Source organism: Temnothorax nylanderi, unplaced genomic scaffold (assembly GCF_030848795.1).
Source record: "Temnothorax nylanderi isolate EJ_2023f unplaced genomic scaffold, tnyl_v1.0 TNYL_tig0017_pilon, whole genome shotgun sequence".
In the NCBI taxonomy this organism is placed as follows: Eukaryota; Metazoa; Arthropoda; class Insecta; order Hymenoptera; family Formicidae; genus Temnothorax; species Temnothorax nylanderi.
Genome location: NW_027249079.1, coordinates 492914 through 512262, shown reverse-complemented (window position 1 = coordinate 512262; position 19349 = coordinate 492914). Strand labels below are relative to the sequence as shown.

The following is a 19349-nucleotide window of genomic DNA, read 5'->3' as shown; positions in this document are numbered from 1 at the left end:
ATCGGATATCGGATTGCGAAATGTATGCGGAAGTAATGGTATTGCGTGAAATATTTCTAAATGAAGTTTAATAGTAAGAGAAACACGACCACTATGATGTACAATCAATTTCGAGGAAACGTCAATTCGCTAAGGCGAAGAACTATACGCAAATACGTGTAATATTATTAGACTATCAAAATCCAATCCTGACCGAACTGGCGTTTCCTCGAAATTAAATGAATTTTACTTGTATGTACATTTCCACTTAAGAATAATCCTTGTCATAACTGAATCACGAACTTACTCTATACACGTATGTCATGTAATGAAGTGTTTGTGTATAAATATGCACTGGCTCGAAATTAAATAATTCATATATCATATATTAAAATATTCTAACTTAGCTCATTTCCTTAACTTAGAACGTTCTCCACAGATCTCACTTCTTTCCACGTGGAACGGGCCGTGTTTGCTAAATCTATCGATTATGAAATTTTTGGGATCGAATCGAATCAAACGCTTTCGTAGGGTAATTCGTAGATTTTTATAGCTCATTTGGAACACAGAAATCGTACGTGCTCGGCCCACTTTGCGTTTCGCGTTGCTTAATTCGATGCGACCGACGAAATTGCGAAATTTACAAGAACGTCTCTGCCGTCTTTATAACGGAATAAACAAATATTTATCGTGCGATAACTGTCGCGTTAATTATCAAATACGCCACTAGGTTCGGCAGTTTATTTTTTCCTTTTTTTTCCGTTGTCGCTAAATTTATTGCGCGATGCCAAATGTCGTTAGTTACGCCATTGTCGCCATTAGTTCTCGCATAGCTGAGCAAAGTGGGATTGACGCATTTACAGTAACAAATTACGGGGTCAGCGACAATTTACCGCGCGATGCGATGACGACGACGACGGCGTCGCACGAAAGCGCCCGGCGAAGGAAAGAGAGAGAGAGAAAGAAAGAGAAAGACCCCGGGCGCACATAATGACAGTGAAAGGATCGTGACTTTGCCATTGGTTGCGAGGGAAACCGAGGCTATTATGCGCGACTCACGCTCGTTCGCCTACGACAGCCGCAAAATGAGCAGCTCGGATCGAGTCGGAAACGGAGTTTCCGGAGATTAAGCCCCATATATTCTCAACTCTCTTTTATCGATAAAAGCGCGCTTTTATTTCTGAAATGCTATAGTTCATGTTACACATGTTATATAACATCTCAGAAATCAATGCACGCATTTGTCGATAAAAGTGCGCTCAGAACACGGGCCTAAATGTCATTCGCGTGAAGTTAAGTCCCGTAGAGATTATGGAGGCTGGCCGTTTAATTTATGATGATTATTCTAAGAGCTCTATGCTGAATGATGGCTTTTCCTATGTGATATTATAGATTGGATACTCTTTTTTCATCTGCAGCTTCTATATAAAGAGGTAAATAGAAAAATCTCTGCAGCCTCCAAAAGACCGTCATGTTTTCTTCGTGCAGCTAAGTCTTATTTCGCTATAACGAGCATTTAATCGTCGATCTCATTACGAGCAAAATTTAAAGCTAGTATAATTTCACCAATATTAAATTTTCATTTTACGAACATCAGGGCAAAGTGTAGAGATTATTTATAGCTCGCAAAAATCCAGCGTTATGCTCAACGAAATTATATTAGCTTCAATGAGATTTAATCCTTGATCGTAAGAAAGGATGAATGACACGCGTGAATTTCGTCATTGGATCCTTCACGTAGAAATTGTGTTGTGTTCGGTGTTGCGGCAGTTTTCCGTGGTCAAGATCTTGGGTTGGTTAGCGATCAGAGTCTTCGTTTCATCAGGACACAGAGTAACTCTGAAAAAAAAAAAAAACCATAAAATAGTGTCACGAACAATAGGATTTAACCGATTACGCAATTCTATCTAGTAATTCTGTTTAATAATTAATATGCAATCAGAGATCGCTGTGTAATTACTTGTGCAATTATGTATGTCCGACTTTATGAATGCCAGCGGCTCATTTATGACGCATCGCGCCGTACCAACTCTTTTTCTTTCAACAGCAACAAATGTCGCTGTCGAAACGCTCGCGCATAATAAAGACGTGCGATGCGCGATTGCACGGAAGACAAGCTATGGTGCGGCTGTAAAGCCACAGAAAGCTATAAAAAGACGCAACGTGCGAGCGATAGCGCACGAGCAAGGGATTTACGATTATTTCCTTAAGCCTCGCATACGCGAGGACGTCGAGCATATGCGAAACGTCGCGTGTTCCAAGGATCCTCGCGATACGCGGTACCAGGCTCTTTTCGTTAGACATTACTTCGCCGGCAGTAAAGTAAGCGAAGTTTCTTACTCGTGATCGGTCTCCAGATTTTTAATGGTCAGCGCGTCGATGTAAGCCCGCGGCGTGTGCAGCAGCCGCCACGTGAGCGGGTTGAAGACCGACGTCTGGTATTCCCAGGTGATCTCCACCGTGTGCGGCCTCCCGACAACGTCGCCGGGCAACACGATCGTGTGCGTACTACCGGGCTCGTAGTACTTCGACGCCGGGCTCAGCTGCATCCTTTCGGTTTTCTTGCCGTTCACGCCGATCACGCGTACGACGAACATCCCGACTTCCCCGCCGTGCAACAGACTCTCGTTCGTCTCGGAGATATTTATCGTCAGCTTGTAATGGGCCTCTGCAATTTCCACGACATTCTAATTATTTCAGTTTCAGTTTTGGCTCGTTTGTGAAAGCAAATGAATTGCGTAACCCACGCTCAATTACAACTTTACCCAGAAAGAAAGAAAATCTATAATCTTGAAATGAAATATATTGCGTTAAACAAAGAAAAACTGCTTGAATGAAGTCATTTATATAGTTCAAACAAGAAAAACAAGTTAAAATAAAAAATTAAAATTCTTATAAGAATTAAAGATTATAGATTCTTGCATATATACGAGTATATAAGTCTTGATTTGACACTTCTCTTCTTCTGTGTAGCAAATAAATGAATTGTGTTACTAACTGCAGAACGGCTTGTCACGTCCAGTCATTAGGTATACAGACGCGTGATAGTTCCCGGGCTGAGCGTCCAGCCCGAATCTGGGACAATATTGGTTTACGCAATCGAAACAGCCGCCCTCCTCGAATTTGTTCCAGGAGCGGCACGGCACGGCCAAGAACGGGCACGGCGAGTTTATGCTCTCGATGAAGTACTCGTAACTGCGGATATGGTTGCATCCCAGAAACCTCTTAATCCCTGCGAAAGAGGAAGCGTTTAATGTGAAAGAATATTTCGAGGTCGTATATGATTATAAACGGCTGGGGAAACTCACCGCGAAAGAAACTGCCGCGTTCCAAGGTGATGGAATTGAGCACGCCTTCGTTACAGCCAGGCTGATTGCGGCCGCTATTCGGATAGAAATCGATGTGCCCCACCGGTTGCGTAATGCCGAGGCCACCGCTGATAAAAAGATTGCAGTCGGTGTGAATGGCTGTCACGAATGTTGCGTCCGTCGGATCCAGCCGCACCATCGGCGAGGTGTTGCTGAAGTGCGGTTCCGCCGGATCGAGGCCTTGCGAAGAGAAATTTGTAACGTGACAAATGTTGGCACAGACCGCCGAAATTTACTGCCAAAATCGCGGCGCACGAGTTTGGCAGGGAGCACGCGAATACGCCGCATCGGCGAAATAGAGTCATAACAAAGAGAACGAATTCTGCATTGGAATTGGACGTTGACAAAGAATTGCTGATTTTTTAAGGACTTCTACAGAGAATTGTATTTATTTTTTTTTCGCTTATGATCTAAATTCTGTCGAATTTATATGTATCGATAAATAATTAATAATAGTTACGAAATTAACTGTGTCGTAACAGAAATTTTCAATTTATGTTTCCGTGCATGCCGGCGAAACTAACAAGTTTTGAAAGCATGTACGAACTATATATAGAATATGCATCGTTCTGCGATCTAATGATCGCTCGTCTCGCTCGACTTATGAGGCACACATGGTTCAGCTCATATCACGTAAGGATTACTGAACGCCTCGTCGTAATATCGCATTACATTGCGCAAAGACGGAAGTTATTTGCGGTTCGTAAACAATACGTTAAACGCTTATTCTTTTTACGGAGGAAAATCATCGTTGTGATATTCTTATGTCACGATGTGCAACGCGGAAAATTTATTATTTTCCTCCTGGAAAAATTAATAAATGATACTGAGCGCAGCGAACTCAGAATATTCCACGTGGAAAAGATTAATTTTTATACGCGGCGATGAATTGACGACGAGACTTGCATTTCGCTACGACAATTTTCCTCAGGACGCGCTCTTTCACGCCTGTGATTGATGATATCCCATTATCTTTCTCGTCCTTATTCGGACGAGGCCTATCCTCCTGCTATCCTGCCACTTCTTGGGACAACGTGCTCTCTTATTCTGGTTGTTTACCGCAATCTCGTCTCCGGATGTGTCCAGGAGCCACGCTTCTCGCTCGCATCCTCGGACGCATGTCTCGTCCCGTCGACCGTGCTCTAGCCGCTCGCGATCCGAGACCCGAGACCGACCCCTCTCGTTAGGGGATGTGTCCTGGCCTTCGTGGTCGCGCCGAGGCGGAGAGAGGGCGTCGATTCGCCGACCCTCGGCGAATTCTGCGGGTCGCCTCGCAGCCATTGACGATATAGGCCCCGCCGCCGCCCTTGTTAACACACTTCGCGCCTTCTTCTGTTATCCTGGTAGTTCCCGATGGGATCGATAGCTTACGTAACGACCAAACCCGTCCACCTCCGATCGGGTGCGTTCGATTTCATCGATTCCGCCGGGGGGTAGAAATTTCGCGGGGCTACTTCTACCGAAACACAAACTCCGCTTCCGTACATTTCTCATCGATTTGTCGATGCCGTCGTTGGTAATGCAAATTGCATGATAACGGTGCCGACTTACGACGAAAAGTCACGCAGAAAAGAAGACAGAGTCCTCATGTGACGATTGTATCCTGAATTTACGATTTTTAATTTCGTTGTCTCGTTGTTGCTGCTCGATATCGTACGTTACATAAATCGATGGCACAAATCACAGGAAAGTACAACGAAAGTAAACATGATTTTATATACACGGTCGTTACATTCACGGTAACGACGATTGTCCTCTATTTGCTTGTCGCAGCGAGAGATATCGTCGTTCGCTCGAGTCTTAGCTCATTTACTAGTTTGAAAAAATTTCACTGATTATTTAAATTATAAGTGTGCGTAATGACAACTCTGGATGGAAAGTTGAAGTATACGTTTCGAACATTAAAACAAATTTTTCATATCCCTCGGAGATTCTGCACGCGTTCGCATCCTCGCCGATCATATAACTTCATTTGTATTAAATGTAATTATTTTAATATTTTATTAAACTTATTGTAGAAAATATAAAAAAAATGTTTTCCTTACTTTTAAGACTAAAGTGAGTTTACAACTAAGGATGACGTTACGGTTCGAAAAATCTGATTTTTTATTATTACAAATTTCGTCATTATTAAAATCATTTTTCACCCCTATTTTTACGCGCTTAATAACGCCTCGAGATCGACCCGTCGGACCTTTTCTAGCAAGACGCTTCTGCGGCGACTGTTATCCTGATCATCTGCGATTCAATCGGCTATCTTCGTAATGCTCCGAGCTGTTTGCGAGCTGCAGGAGGGGACAGACGGACCACTCGACATTGACCGATTTCAAGCAGAAAAATGAGGAAGAGAAGAGAAAAGGCGGCCGGCCGCGCGCCTTCGTACCATTCTTTCGCATATTCCCTATGACTTCATTCTGCGTTTTCCTTTCTCCTCCTCTTGCGCTTTCCTTTTGCAATCGCCTCCTTCAGCCTTGCATAAGGAGGCTTTTGACACTCTTCTCTCTCGCAATCGCTTCTCGAACGGTCGAACCTCTCATAAAGAAGCCCTGGCTTTCTTGCCGCGTATACGTAATCTCTTCGGAGGATTATTTAATCAATCATTTTTTTATTCTTGCTTATTCATCCGCGCCATATAAAGACTTGCTTGCTGATTATTGCGCGGTATGACGAGACCGTGCAATATCGCGCAGTATGGAAAATTGTTACTCGCGCGGCAGTGAGTAATATACATTTTGTATATAAAAAAAATTGTATCCCGATGATTGATCGTTTACCTGTGATTCGTGCTAATGTATACGCGTAGCGGTTTCGCAAGTTGTATCCCACGTAACCGCATGTGTGAGCCCCCAGACTGTGCCCGATGCAGTGCGTCTTCGAGGGTGGTAACTTGGTGACGTTGATCAGCTGTGCCACCAAGCGAGCTGTCATCGCGCCCACCAGCCGCGTGTTCGCCACCGCCTGCGTGTAGGGTGGTCCAGCCCCGCCGAGCCAATTGACGATCACGACGTTGCAATCCTCCCGCAACAGCAACTCCTTCATCACTCTCTGTCAAAACATTCGCATGAGTGAAGAGCTTTACAACAGTACAACCGTAAAACCTTTTTAAAGGACAAACCATGTGTAAATTATGTGTAAATTATGTTATATGTATTCATTTTATGAAAAGGAGGAGTTAATACAAAAACTCGATACATTTCGTAATAACGAACAAATTAATAAATCCCTATAAATCTGAAAATATTTTTAATCTCGTTAATTATAAAGTTTTTCCTTCTTGAGAGACGTTTACGAAATGTCGACTTCTCTAAATCTCGAGGGGCACTCACCAAAACCCATGTTTTGTCTCCGTTGTCCAAGAACCCGTGGATGATGAGGTACAAATTTTTCTTCTCGTTCAAAGGCGATTTCCGGATCGTCTCGAGGCTATCGATCTTCAATTCGTGAGGCTTCTCGGTCTGTTCGCGTGTGTAAAGGGTGTAACGAGGGTTAATGCTGTCCGGGCGTGCGGGAAATGTGGACACCGGTCGGTTCTCTCCGGACCAAGGTGCGCCGATGTAAAAGCAGCCGAACGGCTCGTAACAACGCCACATGAACCATTCTAATTAATAAAAAAGTACTCTTTACTCCCTGTTTTTAACCGCAAAAAAGATTCAGTGCAATAAAGCAATCTAAATTCAATTGACTCAACTTGAAGATCGATTTTATTAAGTTTTTAAAATAGGTCAGGCAACCATCGTGAAATCTTTACTTAGAAACAGAAGATAATTAAAATAAAAATGTATAGAGGCTCTCTTGAATAAATCAAATAAGAAAGAGGCACGGTAATTAGTGCGCAATATATTATATTATTAAATAGACAAATTAAATAAAGTGGTGTTAAATTAACGGACGTTTCGATCCTTTTCTGGCGCAATTTTCATCTTCGGCGCAATATTAATAGATTGCAAAAGACAATTGTTTCTGCTTTGAGTCCTTGAGGAACTTAAATCTTATACAAGACCATTTAGAAATGAAAACATATCGCCTGCTGATCAAATAATATACACTTATATACATCGGGCTACCATGTCCGAGGCGCCTGAACGTTTATCAACTACGAAACCGTTAAGTTTTGTAATCTCATCTTAATCACTCTCGTCAATTTTATAATTATCCCTCAAATAAATGTCAAATAATTTGTTGTAGATAAGAAAAGGTAATATGGAACAATCTCAAAATCTTCTTCTGCGTTTAGGAGAGACTATCGTTGTTCGCGCCGTGAAGTTATAGAAAGTTTCTCATTGTCAGTGCGTCCGTACGCAAATATTTTGGTGTACGTATCTAACTGATTTGTTCGCCGTCCTTCACTAATATCAACCGACGTTTCGAGAGACCAGCGTTACTACGGATTACTCTTCAGGGGTTATCAGCGCGTCCACGACATATCTCCGCACGCGGCTCTATCAGTTCCTCGAAGACCCCGTTGATGTTTTGTCTCCGTGTTGGAGATCAACGATTAGTGATCAGCGCAATATACGATAGCACGTGACTGTATACATATGTATAAGTGACTAACTTTCATTTTATTTATTGCAATACCCTTCCGACTTTTGTCTTTCGGGTATTTTTTTAAGTCTCCGCTCAATGTGAGACTTGCAAATCAAGTGTGACTTTATTGCAAAAAAAAAATATATATAGGAGGCAGTAACAAAGATTATTGTTTGTTCCGTTTTCTATACTCCCGTTTCTTTCGCGAAGTATTTTAAATAAGTTACGGAGAAGTTACTTTGGAAGTAAAAGAAGATTATAAGAAGAATCTTTCAGAGTTGACACTTACGATCGTCAAAATCGAATTTGTTCTCGGCCTCCTCCGGCGACAAGGTCGTCGTGGTGATATTCTGAGCTACGCTAATATTCTTTGGGTCTGTTTTTTCGGGCAACGTAGCCATCATGTTGGCTGTGTACGTCAGCACCAACAGAGTCTCGTTGAGAAAAGACATGTTGAAATATTCTTCGTATATAGTGTATATACCAACAGGTATCTACAACCTTCACGTTGATGTATATAATTTACACTTGTCACACTAACTCGCTCTTCCGTATTACGATAATTTTATTATCGTAATTATCGTACTGTTCCACCAAGTTTATATTTACAACATTGACATTTTCAGACGGTATATCGAGTAAATTATGTTATCACAGTGTCTTAATGCCAACTTAATGTTAACGCAATGTTAACTTAACGTCTTCTGTGCGAAGACAAATTATGGGCTATATAATAAGAATGTTATTCTTATTAACACTCTCTTATTAAGAATGTTATTCTTCCTTATCACTTCACTTTCTCGAAAATTGGCGGTCGTAAATATCCAAGTAGCCTGGATCTTCGAAACTCTTCTTCTGGTCTGTTGAACGTGGGACACTTTTCGCTTTAAATTCTGCAGAAATATAATATAAATACGCTGCGACGTCCTTGGCGCGTGGACTCCACGAAGATCTCGTGAGCTCTAAATGTCTGTCTCGTCGACGAAGCAATTCATCACTGCCAGTCCGCTATGTAAGCCGCGCGATAAACAGTAACAATAATGAAAAAAATCGATTGACGCAAAAGCGCCAATGATAGCACTCGTGTCGGCGGCGCGGTCCCGATATTGAGCGTCCGTCTCAAAATAAACGAAATTTTAATCGCGTGCGCGATTCAGTCAATCTAACCTCTCTGTGTATAGAGGTTAGATTGACATGTAGACTGTGCGTGTGTCTTGCGTTTTGCGAACTGCGGCCTATGTAGACCGGGCTTTACGGCACATTAATTGACGGTGCTATTTCAAGCAGGTATAGCGTTCTCTCGATTCTTCTAGAAATGTAGAAATCTTTAATTAGCTTTTATAATCAAGCGATCTTCACTTTTTAAATGTACAGAATTATAAGGTTTCTATAAATAGTCTTTCAATTTAAATATTTTTAAAGAATTTTTAAACCACACCGAACGCTGCGAATAATTTCCTTTTCGATCGATCTTTGAGATCGTGAACGTTCTGCTGACGCGCCGATTACGCTGAGACAAGAAAGATTAAAGACGCTCGATAAGCGTCACGGCGCGCGGCGCAGCGGTGACACGGTCACGGTCAAGCGTCCTCGATGATCTCTAGTCCTCCACTGATCGGCCACGCACTAATCACTCAAATTTCTGCTGACCCGTCTGAACTTCATGTTTCCGCCCCACTCCTCGAAGAGAGCTCAACTGGGAGCTCTCTTTCTCGGAGCGATCCGGTTTAAAGATGGAAAGACGAGGCAAAGATCGCCACGTCGTTTTAACAGATCCCTTCTCTGTTACAAAAGTGCGCCGCATTTTCTCAAATTTTCCGAGACAGTCAATATTTCATAAATATGACGAAAATCATTGTAAAAGGATAAGCTCGCTTGATATACCTATATTTTAAAAATATTTACCGCAATATATAGCAAATATTTGTTCACTTATTACGTACATGTTGACATAAATTGATATATGAGGCACAGAATTCCACTACTTACGAGCCAATTAATTTTTCACACGTATTTCCCAGTTTCGTCGATTTTCTCGAAATATCGAACTCGTGGAGGAGAATTTGTCGAAGCTGACTGACGCTTTGTGAGTTAACAGCCGTTCGAGGCAGATCATTAAGCGGAGCACCGTTTCTACGGAATCCGACGGGGTAACGTCGAAAGTGCCTCAAAAGGACCGACCTTTTTGTGGCAGCCGCCTCTTCGTGGAAGCGCGTCTCTTCTCGGACGATACGAGATGATAAATCCGCCGGTAGTCCAGTGGCTCGCGGCTAATTAAACCAGATCAAAGACCACTCAAGTGCTCGTTAAGTCGTCCCCGTTTTTCCCTCGGTTGTTCCCAAGTGGGCGCGACAACCGTTCCTCGCCAAAGTGCGGCATCGCGCGATCGCCGCATCGCGATACGTGCAAAGAGACCGTCACGAGAGTTTCTGCAGGTAAGAGCAAAACGCACAGCCCCGTTGCATCGAGGTCGATCTTTGTTCGTTGGCGAAGACGAACGTCGAAGCACAGGCTTGCGGGAGTGATTTATGCACGTGGAGAATGCTGTAAAAACTGCAGCCGAGACCTTCGTGGACTTGAGATTTTATAATAGATCCTTGAATGTAAATAATTTATTTATATTACCATTCGAACTGAACTTTACGAATAAAATTATTTTAATAATTGTTGAACTGAACAATTGTTATTTTAATTCTAGCTTTCGGTTGATTGGATAATATGAACGGCAGCGACTGTTTTCTCAGGCAGAGATTCTTGTGTTTGTAGCGAGATCACATGAAGCATATATATTTGGCGAATTTGTGGTGGCAAAACTATATTGTTCGCGCGTGCCTCATTCAGAATCCATTGAAATAAGATACGACGCAGGCCTCGCGCGAGGACAGGATGAACACAAAAGCTCTTTTCCGGCTTAGGTATGTCGAACCGATCGATATACGGGTGGGTCGAGGGAGCCGGTAACGCGCCCATAGAATTGGCGCGTACCGCCCTATGGGGTGCCATCGACCCCGGGGTCCTGCCTGCGTGAACGAAGCCTCACGTATATCCCCACAGCATCCCCCTTCGCGAGTTCACCCCCGTGGGGTGAAATTCGTCCTCCTGCCCGATCGTGAATCCCTAATACCGCGCACCCCCGAGACTCTCGCGCTAGTTACTTAGAAAACATTGCGAAATCGTCGCGCCTGGAACGCGCGCCGGGGCCCCGCGGGACTCCTGGCTGTTCCTGCGGGCTTGGTAGCCGAATCGTACGACTGTTGCATCGTGATTACCACGAAAAGTATGAATGACAGCTGAGCGGAATGCTGTGGGGGTTGCAGCCTCTGACATCGCCGGCCGCGATACAGAGAGAATCTGCGTCCCGAAATTCTATTTCAATTTTTAAGCATACCGCGTACCCCTGGCGTTTAACCTTGCGGTAATTTTTTCATACCCACAAAATTCCAAAATTTGTTATTTTCACAAAGCATATCTCCTGCACGCACTAGAATTCGATTAAATCCGCAATTATATTTTTAACATTAAATGATATTTGATTACTGTGTATTGAAAGACTGTGGTTTCTTTTATACGGCGTGACTTCAAAGTTACTCTTACGTGATAAGTTGCCAACAAAAACCGGTTCGCTCTTTAATCAATTAATTAGCTATAAATAAAATACGCGATATTACGCGCGGTCGTTACCCTGAAAAAGTAAATGAAGAAGGCAGCGCGAAGGGGAAAGAAAGAGGAATCGAATATATAGAAGTTGCTCGTTGCTCGCGCGCGTGGGCAGTTACGTACGCCATAATGTGGGTCTTTAATGATATGAACGACAGACTGCCGTCCCCCTTCTGACCTTGAAGGAGCCCTTGAAACACTCCTGGCAACCCTTGCTACCCTGTTACATTGCCCTATCCAATCCCCATTCATTTACATGCGCCTCCGTGCAAGGCGACCTTCGGGCTCGGCCGAGCTGCAAAGTGATTTACCTCGCTGCGCCGGCACGTAAAGCAAACCCACACGAAGCGCCGCGCCGTTCAGCTAAATTGCTAATTATCCGCCGGAGCTCGGTCGCGTCTGATACAGTTAGCAGCTACATACATCGTAGTAGCTTTGCGCAACGTATCCGAACGAGTCTTTGCGTCTATATGTATAATTATAGCGCAGTTTATCACCGGATTACGGCGAGCACCTGCCTGACGTATATCGCGTATATTATCATTTATAGCCAATTTCTTCACTCTTCATCTCTTTCTAAGGGGGCAGTTAGAAAGAAATGAAGAGTGAGGTTAACCGAAGGATAGAGTTATCCAACGGTGAAGAAATTGGCCCTTAATCGTTTTTCTTGTCCATTAGAATTTTTATATTCATATTTCAGTTACTTTTATCTTGTACTTTGTAAGATACCTTGGGTATTTCTCCGGCGTCGTTTAATGACTGTTCAACTTAGAAAAATCGCGTCTGGTCGGGAGAAAAATTCTCTCAATCGCAAACTGACGTTGAGACGAGCGCATAAATATTTATGTACTACGTCGACGATGACGTGAATTAAATGTGCGGACGTTTAAATTTTAAATGTAGACGTATTAAAATTTCTGTCTGCGTGAAAAATGTTTGTTCGTTGAAACGTGCGTCAAATATGCTTCTGTAACTGTACTTTGCACTGTTGATCTGCCGTCGTCTGCAGTCATGTAAATTCCGGGCAATGTACATCAGATAACGAGGATTGCGTCGCCGCGACGTAGGTCGGTCGAGCGAGATTTTCTTTCGAACTAAAAAAAACCGGATCTACATTCAATATACATACTTAATTGCTTTCTTCAATATAATATCGTAATGAAGGCCGAGTAAATAGCAATTTCGCTTTGTGCAAAAATAACTTGAGCAAGAAGCTCAAGGTTGTACATACATAATGTTGTAAACTTTGTTGTTGGCTTTTCCATTCGAATGATAAACAGGTCTTTCCACGACCGTAAGATTATCTAAATTCAATGCACACGACAGACTTGTGTAGCAATGCAAATATTATTCTAAATATTATATTAATGAATATATAAAATAACATGTTTCTCGCATGTTTACAAAGTTTGCAGTTTTAGATTCTCTATTTAAAATTTTTATCTTAAAACAACAGAAGAAAAACAGAGTATATAATAATAAAGATTTAGTTTATATATAAAAATAAATTATGAATTATAAACAATAGTTATAAATAATAAGAAATTTTTGTGATTTCGAAGAAGAATCGAAAAAAAACGAGCAGATTCACGAACTTCGAATCAATCTTTTACAATTTTTATCGGATTTTCTCTCGCGGTCGTCCCTTCGCGTTCCCTCCCTGCTTTCTCAAGCGCACGTATGCCTTTATAGGGCCGCGCACACCGATCTAAACCTTGTACGTCTTCATGAATCCCTGTTCTACTCGCCGACACGTGTCCGTCTGGGGTTGCGTAACCCTTTGAACGTGCGGCTCGATACGCGACACACGTTATTAAACGCGCGACGGTATCGCGCCGGTGTGTCGCGCGCGCGAGCAGCTAAATGAGGAGAAAAAAAGGAACATACAAAACCAACTTCATTTTTTTCATCAGGCGAACATGAAAGTGGCGAAGCGAGCCTACGCGACGCTACGCGACGCGATATGACGCGACGCGACGCAACGCGCCGTACTGCGTATCGTTGCGTACGGTTCCGTATGGTTGACCAAAGTGAAACCACTTCCGCCTGCACGTTTTATGAGCCATAGCTATATCCAAAGGTGCGCGTGTACCGTAACCAGAACTGTGTACATACATCCAACAATTCTTCCGACCGTTCCGGAATGAAATTACTGTTTACAAACATTTTGATCGTATATTGTCTATTTTCAAATTCTAGGTAATTTAAATTTAAGAATTTCGCGCGAAATCGAAACCCGAATAGATTGGAAAGTTTTAGGCCGGTATTCGTCGGTTCTTATATTTAAGACTGTCTTAAAATGTTATGAATCAATCACAGAGCAGTATTAGCATCTTAAGACATTACTTAAGGTCTTGAAATAAACTCCGACTATGAATACTGGCCTTAGACTTTAATTAATTTTACATTTAAATAGAATATTTATTTAATGTCGTTATTAAAAAAAATTAAAAGATAAACTTTTTCGCATAATGGTTTAGTTGTATGCAATTGAATCTTCCGTAAACGCATTTAAATCGCGATTATAATAGTATAATCGCTGCTATAACTTATGCATGCGAACGCAAATTTATCAAATAAATGAGGTTTAACATGAGAAATAATGTCGAGATACTGTACAATTATTATATTATGTAGATCCGTGTGAGTCGATGCGTGTGAAAAGATTAAAAAACCGGTAAAACATGATTAACGATTTAATATCAACTACTTTAATCAGCCTCACGCAAGCGATGTGCATTTCGCGATAAATAATTTTCTCTTCATCATTACGGAATCCGGAAGGAAGAATTCCTCTACATTTCAACAACTTAGCAATTTCAGCGACGCGTGTAAATCTTGATTCGCGAATCGAATAAAGTTGAATTATTTTTTTGCAGAGTGAAATATATGTTAATTTTCATTTTACTTTAACTTTAATTAGCGACTAATAAAATAAAGTTTCCCCAAATACCATATCAATCTAGATAAATATTATTTGTAAGAATTTGTTATTTCTCTTTTTCCTGCTTCCACTAGGAGTGGCGATGTTAGACTCACGACAAGCGCAAGCGTACGATTAGGCTTTCGGCGCCATATCCTCTGCTCGACTGCCATTGCGCCATCGCCCTTTCGGTAGGGATTATGGTGCAACAGTCAGGGCCGAAGAGTCCCCAAAAGACTTACATGCACGTTCTAAGACCCTGTGAACACGGCCCTTCGCGTGATGGCCCTAAAGGGGTCAACGCGCGCGTGACTCGTTCCGCTCGACGCGCGATTGTAATTCTACGACGCGCCTCGGCACGCGCCTCGTCGACAATAGTGTCGCCGTCGAAGGGAAGTCAGCTGGTGACACCGATTAGGAGAGCATATCTCGAGGAGCGCTCTAGGTAGGCCGCGCTTGAAATCTAACTCGGATAATTTCCCTTTTCAAAGAGAATTCGTGTAAGACATCGATGAACAAAGCGAAGCTCGAGGCAGATCGCGCTCCGTTTCGTTTCTTCTTATTGCCAAAGACTATCAATTGGATTACGTTGTCCAATGTGCAAAGAATGTGTCGAATTCCGATCTTAAATTAAGATCGAAGTTTTTTGAGTAAAACGATATTTATTGTAAACTGAGAGCGTGTTATTTCTATATCCAAAATGAGAGAGAGAGAGAGAGAGAGAGAGAGAGAGAGAGAGAGAGAGAGAGAGAGAGAGAGAGAGAGAGAGAGAGAGAGAGAGAGAGAGAGAGAGAGAGAGAAATGGAAAGTGAAACTTTTCGTGGCTATAAAGTATCTATATATAATTCCGTGAAAATAGAGCTCGGTATTAAATATTATTGTCTTATAACACTTTCTAATTAGAATTGTGTAAGTTTATAAATACTATATCATATCATATATCATAATATTTCTGTCGGTTATAAGAGCTACAAAGAAATAACACATTCTTGTATTCTTCTATAATAAATTTTCATTGTAAGTACACAATTAAATATACGTTACGATCGACATCGTTGTTCTACGTATGAATATGTCATATTTGGATACTAAATTAAGATCAAAGCTTTTTGAATAAAACGACATTTATCGTAAGCTAAGAACAATGTTATTTCTATATCCAAAAAGAATGTAAAGTGAAACTTTTTATCAAGCTATAAAGTATAATATCTAATTCTGTGAAAATTTGGTATTTAAATATTATTGTCTTATAACACTTTCTAATTACAATTGTGTAAGATTATAAATACTATATCATATTATATATCATAATATTTCTGTCGGTTATAAGAGTTACAAAGAAATAGCGTTCTAATATTTTTCTGTAATAAATTTTCATTGTAAATATATACACACGGTTAAATACGTTACGATCGAAATCGTTGCTCCATGTACGATGTATGTACACGTGTAAAACGGCTGCCCAAGAGGATTGATCTCAAAAATTTGTCGACCGGTTTATGGTATCCTGTTAAACTTCAACGCTGATTTGACTTTCACCTCTCGAAGCCCTTGGCGAAGTCGTGGGTAGCCGGAAACCACTTTCGTCGTTGAATCGAGTATAATACGTATTATCGGATATCTCTCTCCAACCTACATAGAACCACTTTATATCAATATACTATAAATTACAATTTTCGATATAAAAATTCCGCATATTAATCATAATGATTATCGCGTATGTCGCTCGTTATGCAGTCTCTTAAGAATCTCGCAATTTGCAGAGAGAGACTGTGTAACGTTATATAATATTGCATACGTATCGAAAGGCATGCAACATACATTACGCATATATATTACCCGCTTGTTTTTGCGTTCCGCATTGTGTTCCGTATTCGTTAGTTAGCAAAATCGAAACGTCGGCGTTGCAAAATGAAAGTTTCGCGTTCGCGCGGCGTACGTCGGTACCGTATCGGTCGCACTCTCGCGGTCGGCGCGCGGTCGCGTTATCACATTAACGCATTCCGGAAAGTTCGTAAATACGTTACGGGGAAGAGAGGCCGTTATATGGGCGCCTGGATCCCTTCTCAGGACTGCCGAAGGGCTCTCCGCACGTGTTTCGACCAGTCCTTTCTTCATGGTTCCCTAGTAAAAGTGCGTAGGCGTATGCCCTTTAGGGATTAAGAGTCGCGGGATCCCCCATATAAAAGGGCTCTCGCCCGGAACTCCGCGAAGGGTGTTCCTCGCGGAATTTTCGCGGTCCCGGGCGGTTGCCCTTCGCGGATCATGGGTTCCTGTTGCGCTAGTTTATCTTTAAATCAAAGCGTCGAGCGGCCCGACCCGTGGCCTTTTGTTTACCGCGTCATCGTGGAGTCGACAAAAGGGCTTCGTCATCGTCGTCCCTCACCGTCGTCGTGAGAACGAAGGCCCAGGCCTCGTGGGGAGCGCGAACGAATGCGCATGAATACTAATTGGCACCGAGGAAGATGGAATTAGGCAATCATCTCCGCGTGGAGGGTACGCGTGCAGGAGGACAAGAAGCGATTAGGGCGAGTTAGGGACCCTAAATGGAGTAGTGGAACGCGTGGGCGACGTACTCCCGTTACGAACTGTAAACTCGAATCGTCGAAAGCGGCACGGAAGAGGAACCGGCTGGAATCGTTCGGTTCTTTTATCTCTTCCGCAACGATTGCAAATAAAACGAAACGGCGAGCGATAACGGGCCCGATCGCGAATAATTAAGATTCGTTTTACGACGCGGGTGATAAGCGCACGGGACATCGGAACCTTAACTTTTTTTAATCAACTTCCGGATAACTCGATCAGGAAATCATGGCGTGATTGTGGCTCGCGACTAGGATGGCTCGGCTAGCATGAAAAGTGGGACATGCTGCGACTCGCTATTTCCGATTTACGGAAATTCAGTTTTGCACGGTACCTTTTTTCTCTGCTTTGTGCAAAAGCGCCGCGTGCGATTTTGATAATTCTTCTTTAAAAAAAAAAAATACATACGCGGTACTTCTTAATAAAATTTTCCTAATTAATTGGTCGAACGTTCGTGATAGAATTAACAAAAATTATCGCTATTATTTTTATTAAAAAATATTTTTTTTTTTTAGAAAAACTGCAGAGGTAGGTATTCAAACCAGAGGTCTCTCCCGTTCTGTGCAAATTCCACAGGAATTCTTGTTCGCATTTTCGCTGAATGGTAATTACGTGTTAATTGCCCGTTCCGTGCGCGTTTTTTCCCCACCCCGGCGAACGTCGAGAGTCGTCGAAAAAAATTGGCGCACGTCAAAAAGTGTGTTTTTTTTTTTCGAGCACGGAAGAACACGGAATCAGGAAACCATGGAGACTCCAAGGTGCGCGGAGAAACGCCCTTGCCGGGGCTCGCCGAACCATCGCGTCGCGTCGCGGGAAGTGCGCCGCGCCGCGATTGGCCGCGGGCGTATAAACCCCACCATAAAATTGCATTTGCCTCGTGGCAAGGCAAGACAAATCGCCTGGATGTCAACGGTACCAGGAAATCATGATCAGATTACGTCGCCCCGGCATTTCCGGCGGGATCGACGGGATCAGTGAAAGAACGAGTCGTCCCTCGTTCATCTTGGCGCGACCTTTTTCTCATCTTGATGCCCGCTCTGACAATGAACTCTATATAGGCCGGTATTCATAGTCCGTTCTTATTTCAAGAGTTTTAAGTAATGTCTTAAGTAATGTCTTAAGATACTAATATGGCTCTGTGATTGGTTCATAACACCTTAAGATTGTATATACTTAAGACGGTCTTAAATATAAGATTCGACTACGAATACCGGCCAATAATCTCTCTAGGTATATCAGGAATGTAACGATCTATTGATGTCTACGTCGGGCGCAAAATTATTGCGTCTAAAATGTTATTGGCGAATGTGATTTGTTTCGTCAGGCTCTATTAATAAACTCGTCATTGATTACAATTTTAGTGGACCGTTTAATTGAACATCGTTCTTTCTCGCTTTAAATCTTGCAAATGAATGTTCTCCGCGAATGCTCATGTTAAAGGGTGCGGCAACGACACGTTTCGCTTATCAGATTCTCTGTCAGCGCGCATCGGATTCTCCCGTCTGTCACTCGTTCCTCCGGCGCGGCGCAGCGCGCAGCCGGGCGGCGGGCGGCGGAGTCGGTCGATAGCCTCGTAAATTATCCCGGTTTGTCGCCGCGGACAGAAACGAGTAGACACCGGGGGTATTAGGATATTATGATGGCGAAACGCGAAGTGACGTGGCCCATGGCCGGCTTCCTGATCTCCTGGGGATTACTGACTCCCGTCGGCGCTGATACCACGAGCTGGACCGCGTATCAGAGTGCGACACGCGCGGCCCGAATGACCATTCTCGCGCGTATAAAATTACGAGCGTTCCTGTGGAAGAAGCACGAGAACTCGATCCGAAAAAAACAACCGACTTCAGCACATTAACACGTTGAATGCCGGATTTGATTCGCTTGTCTCTTTGTTTACGCCGAAGTGAAATTTTCACTGTTAGATTCACATTTCGACAAATAATTGAATTATGCGAAATTATCATGCGTAGTACATTCATTGCTTTAGAGTGTATTACTTCAATATTTATTATATATATATAATTATAACGTTAATTTTTACGAGTATTATGCATTTTTTTAGTTTGATTGGGCTCGTTGATCACTGGCGGCGTCACCGTTTCATATTGAAAGTTACAGTGACAGTCATCGATGACCGGCACGGCATTCGATGTGTTAAAGAAGAGTTTTTACTGAAAATCTGTTAAAGAAATAGTGCCATAATTGAAGAAGGCGATAACAGATCCTATTCAATAATACTTGTAATCTTCTTGCATCGCAGAGAAATACGTCCGCAAAAATGGCGTAAAGTTTCACGAGCTGGTGAAAGAATA

General features: G+C 42.5%; 1 protein-coding gene across 2 annotated transcripts; it reads right to left on the bottom strand.

The window, feature by feature from the left end:
- Positions 1 to 51: 51 nt before the first annotated feature.
- Positions 52 to 9494, bottom strand: LOC139768599 (pancreatic lipase-related protein 2-like). 2 transcript variants are annotated; one of them, XM_071698940.1, is made up of 8 exons: positions 9313 to 9494; positions 8164 to 9183; positions 6674 to 6945; positions 6122 to 6392; positions 3288 to 3527; positions 2978 to 3211; positions 2320 to 2647; positions 52 to 1818 (listed from the first exon to the last, which is right to left on the bottom strand). In XM_071698940.1, exons 2-8 carry the CDS (start codon positions 8324 to 8326, stop codon positions 1713 to 1715), a joined length of 1614 nt encoding a protein of 537 aa, XP_071555041.1. In that variant the 5' UTR covers positions 8327 to 9183; positions 9313 to 9494; the 3' UTR covers positions 52 to 1712. The 2 variants fall into 2 exon arrangements, with proteins under 2 accessions (XP_071555041.1, XP_071555043.1); XM_071698942.1 differs by having other exon boundaries at positions 8164 to 8882.
- Positions 9495 to 19349: the final 9855 nt, after the last annotated feature.

Coding starts and splice junctions, on each gene's coding strand:
- LOC139768599 (XM_071698940.1), bottom strand. CDS start 8,326: ATGTCTTTTCTCAACGAGACTCTGTTGGTGCTGACGTACACAGCCAAC. Junction 3,528..6,121: donor TACATTAGCACGAATCACAG/GTAAACGATCAA, acceptor TCTCTTCGCAAG/GCCTCGATCCGGCGGAACCG. Junction 2,648..2,977: donor ACGTGACAAGCCGTTCTGCA/GTTAGTAACACA, acceptor TGGAAATTGCAG/AGGCCCATTACAAGCTGACG.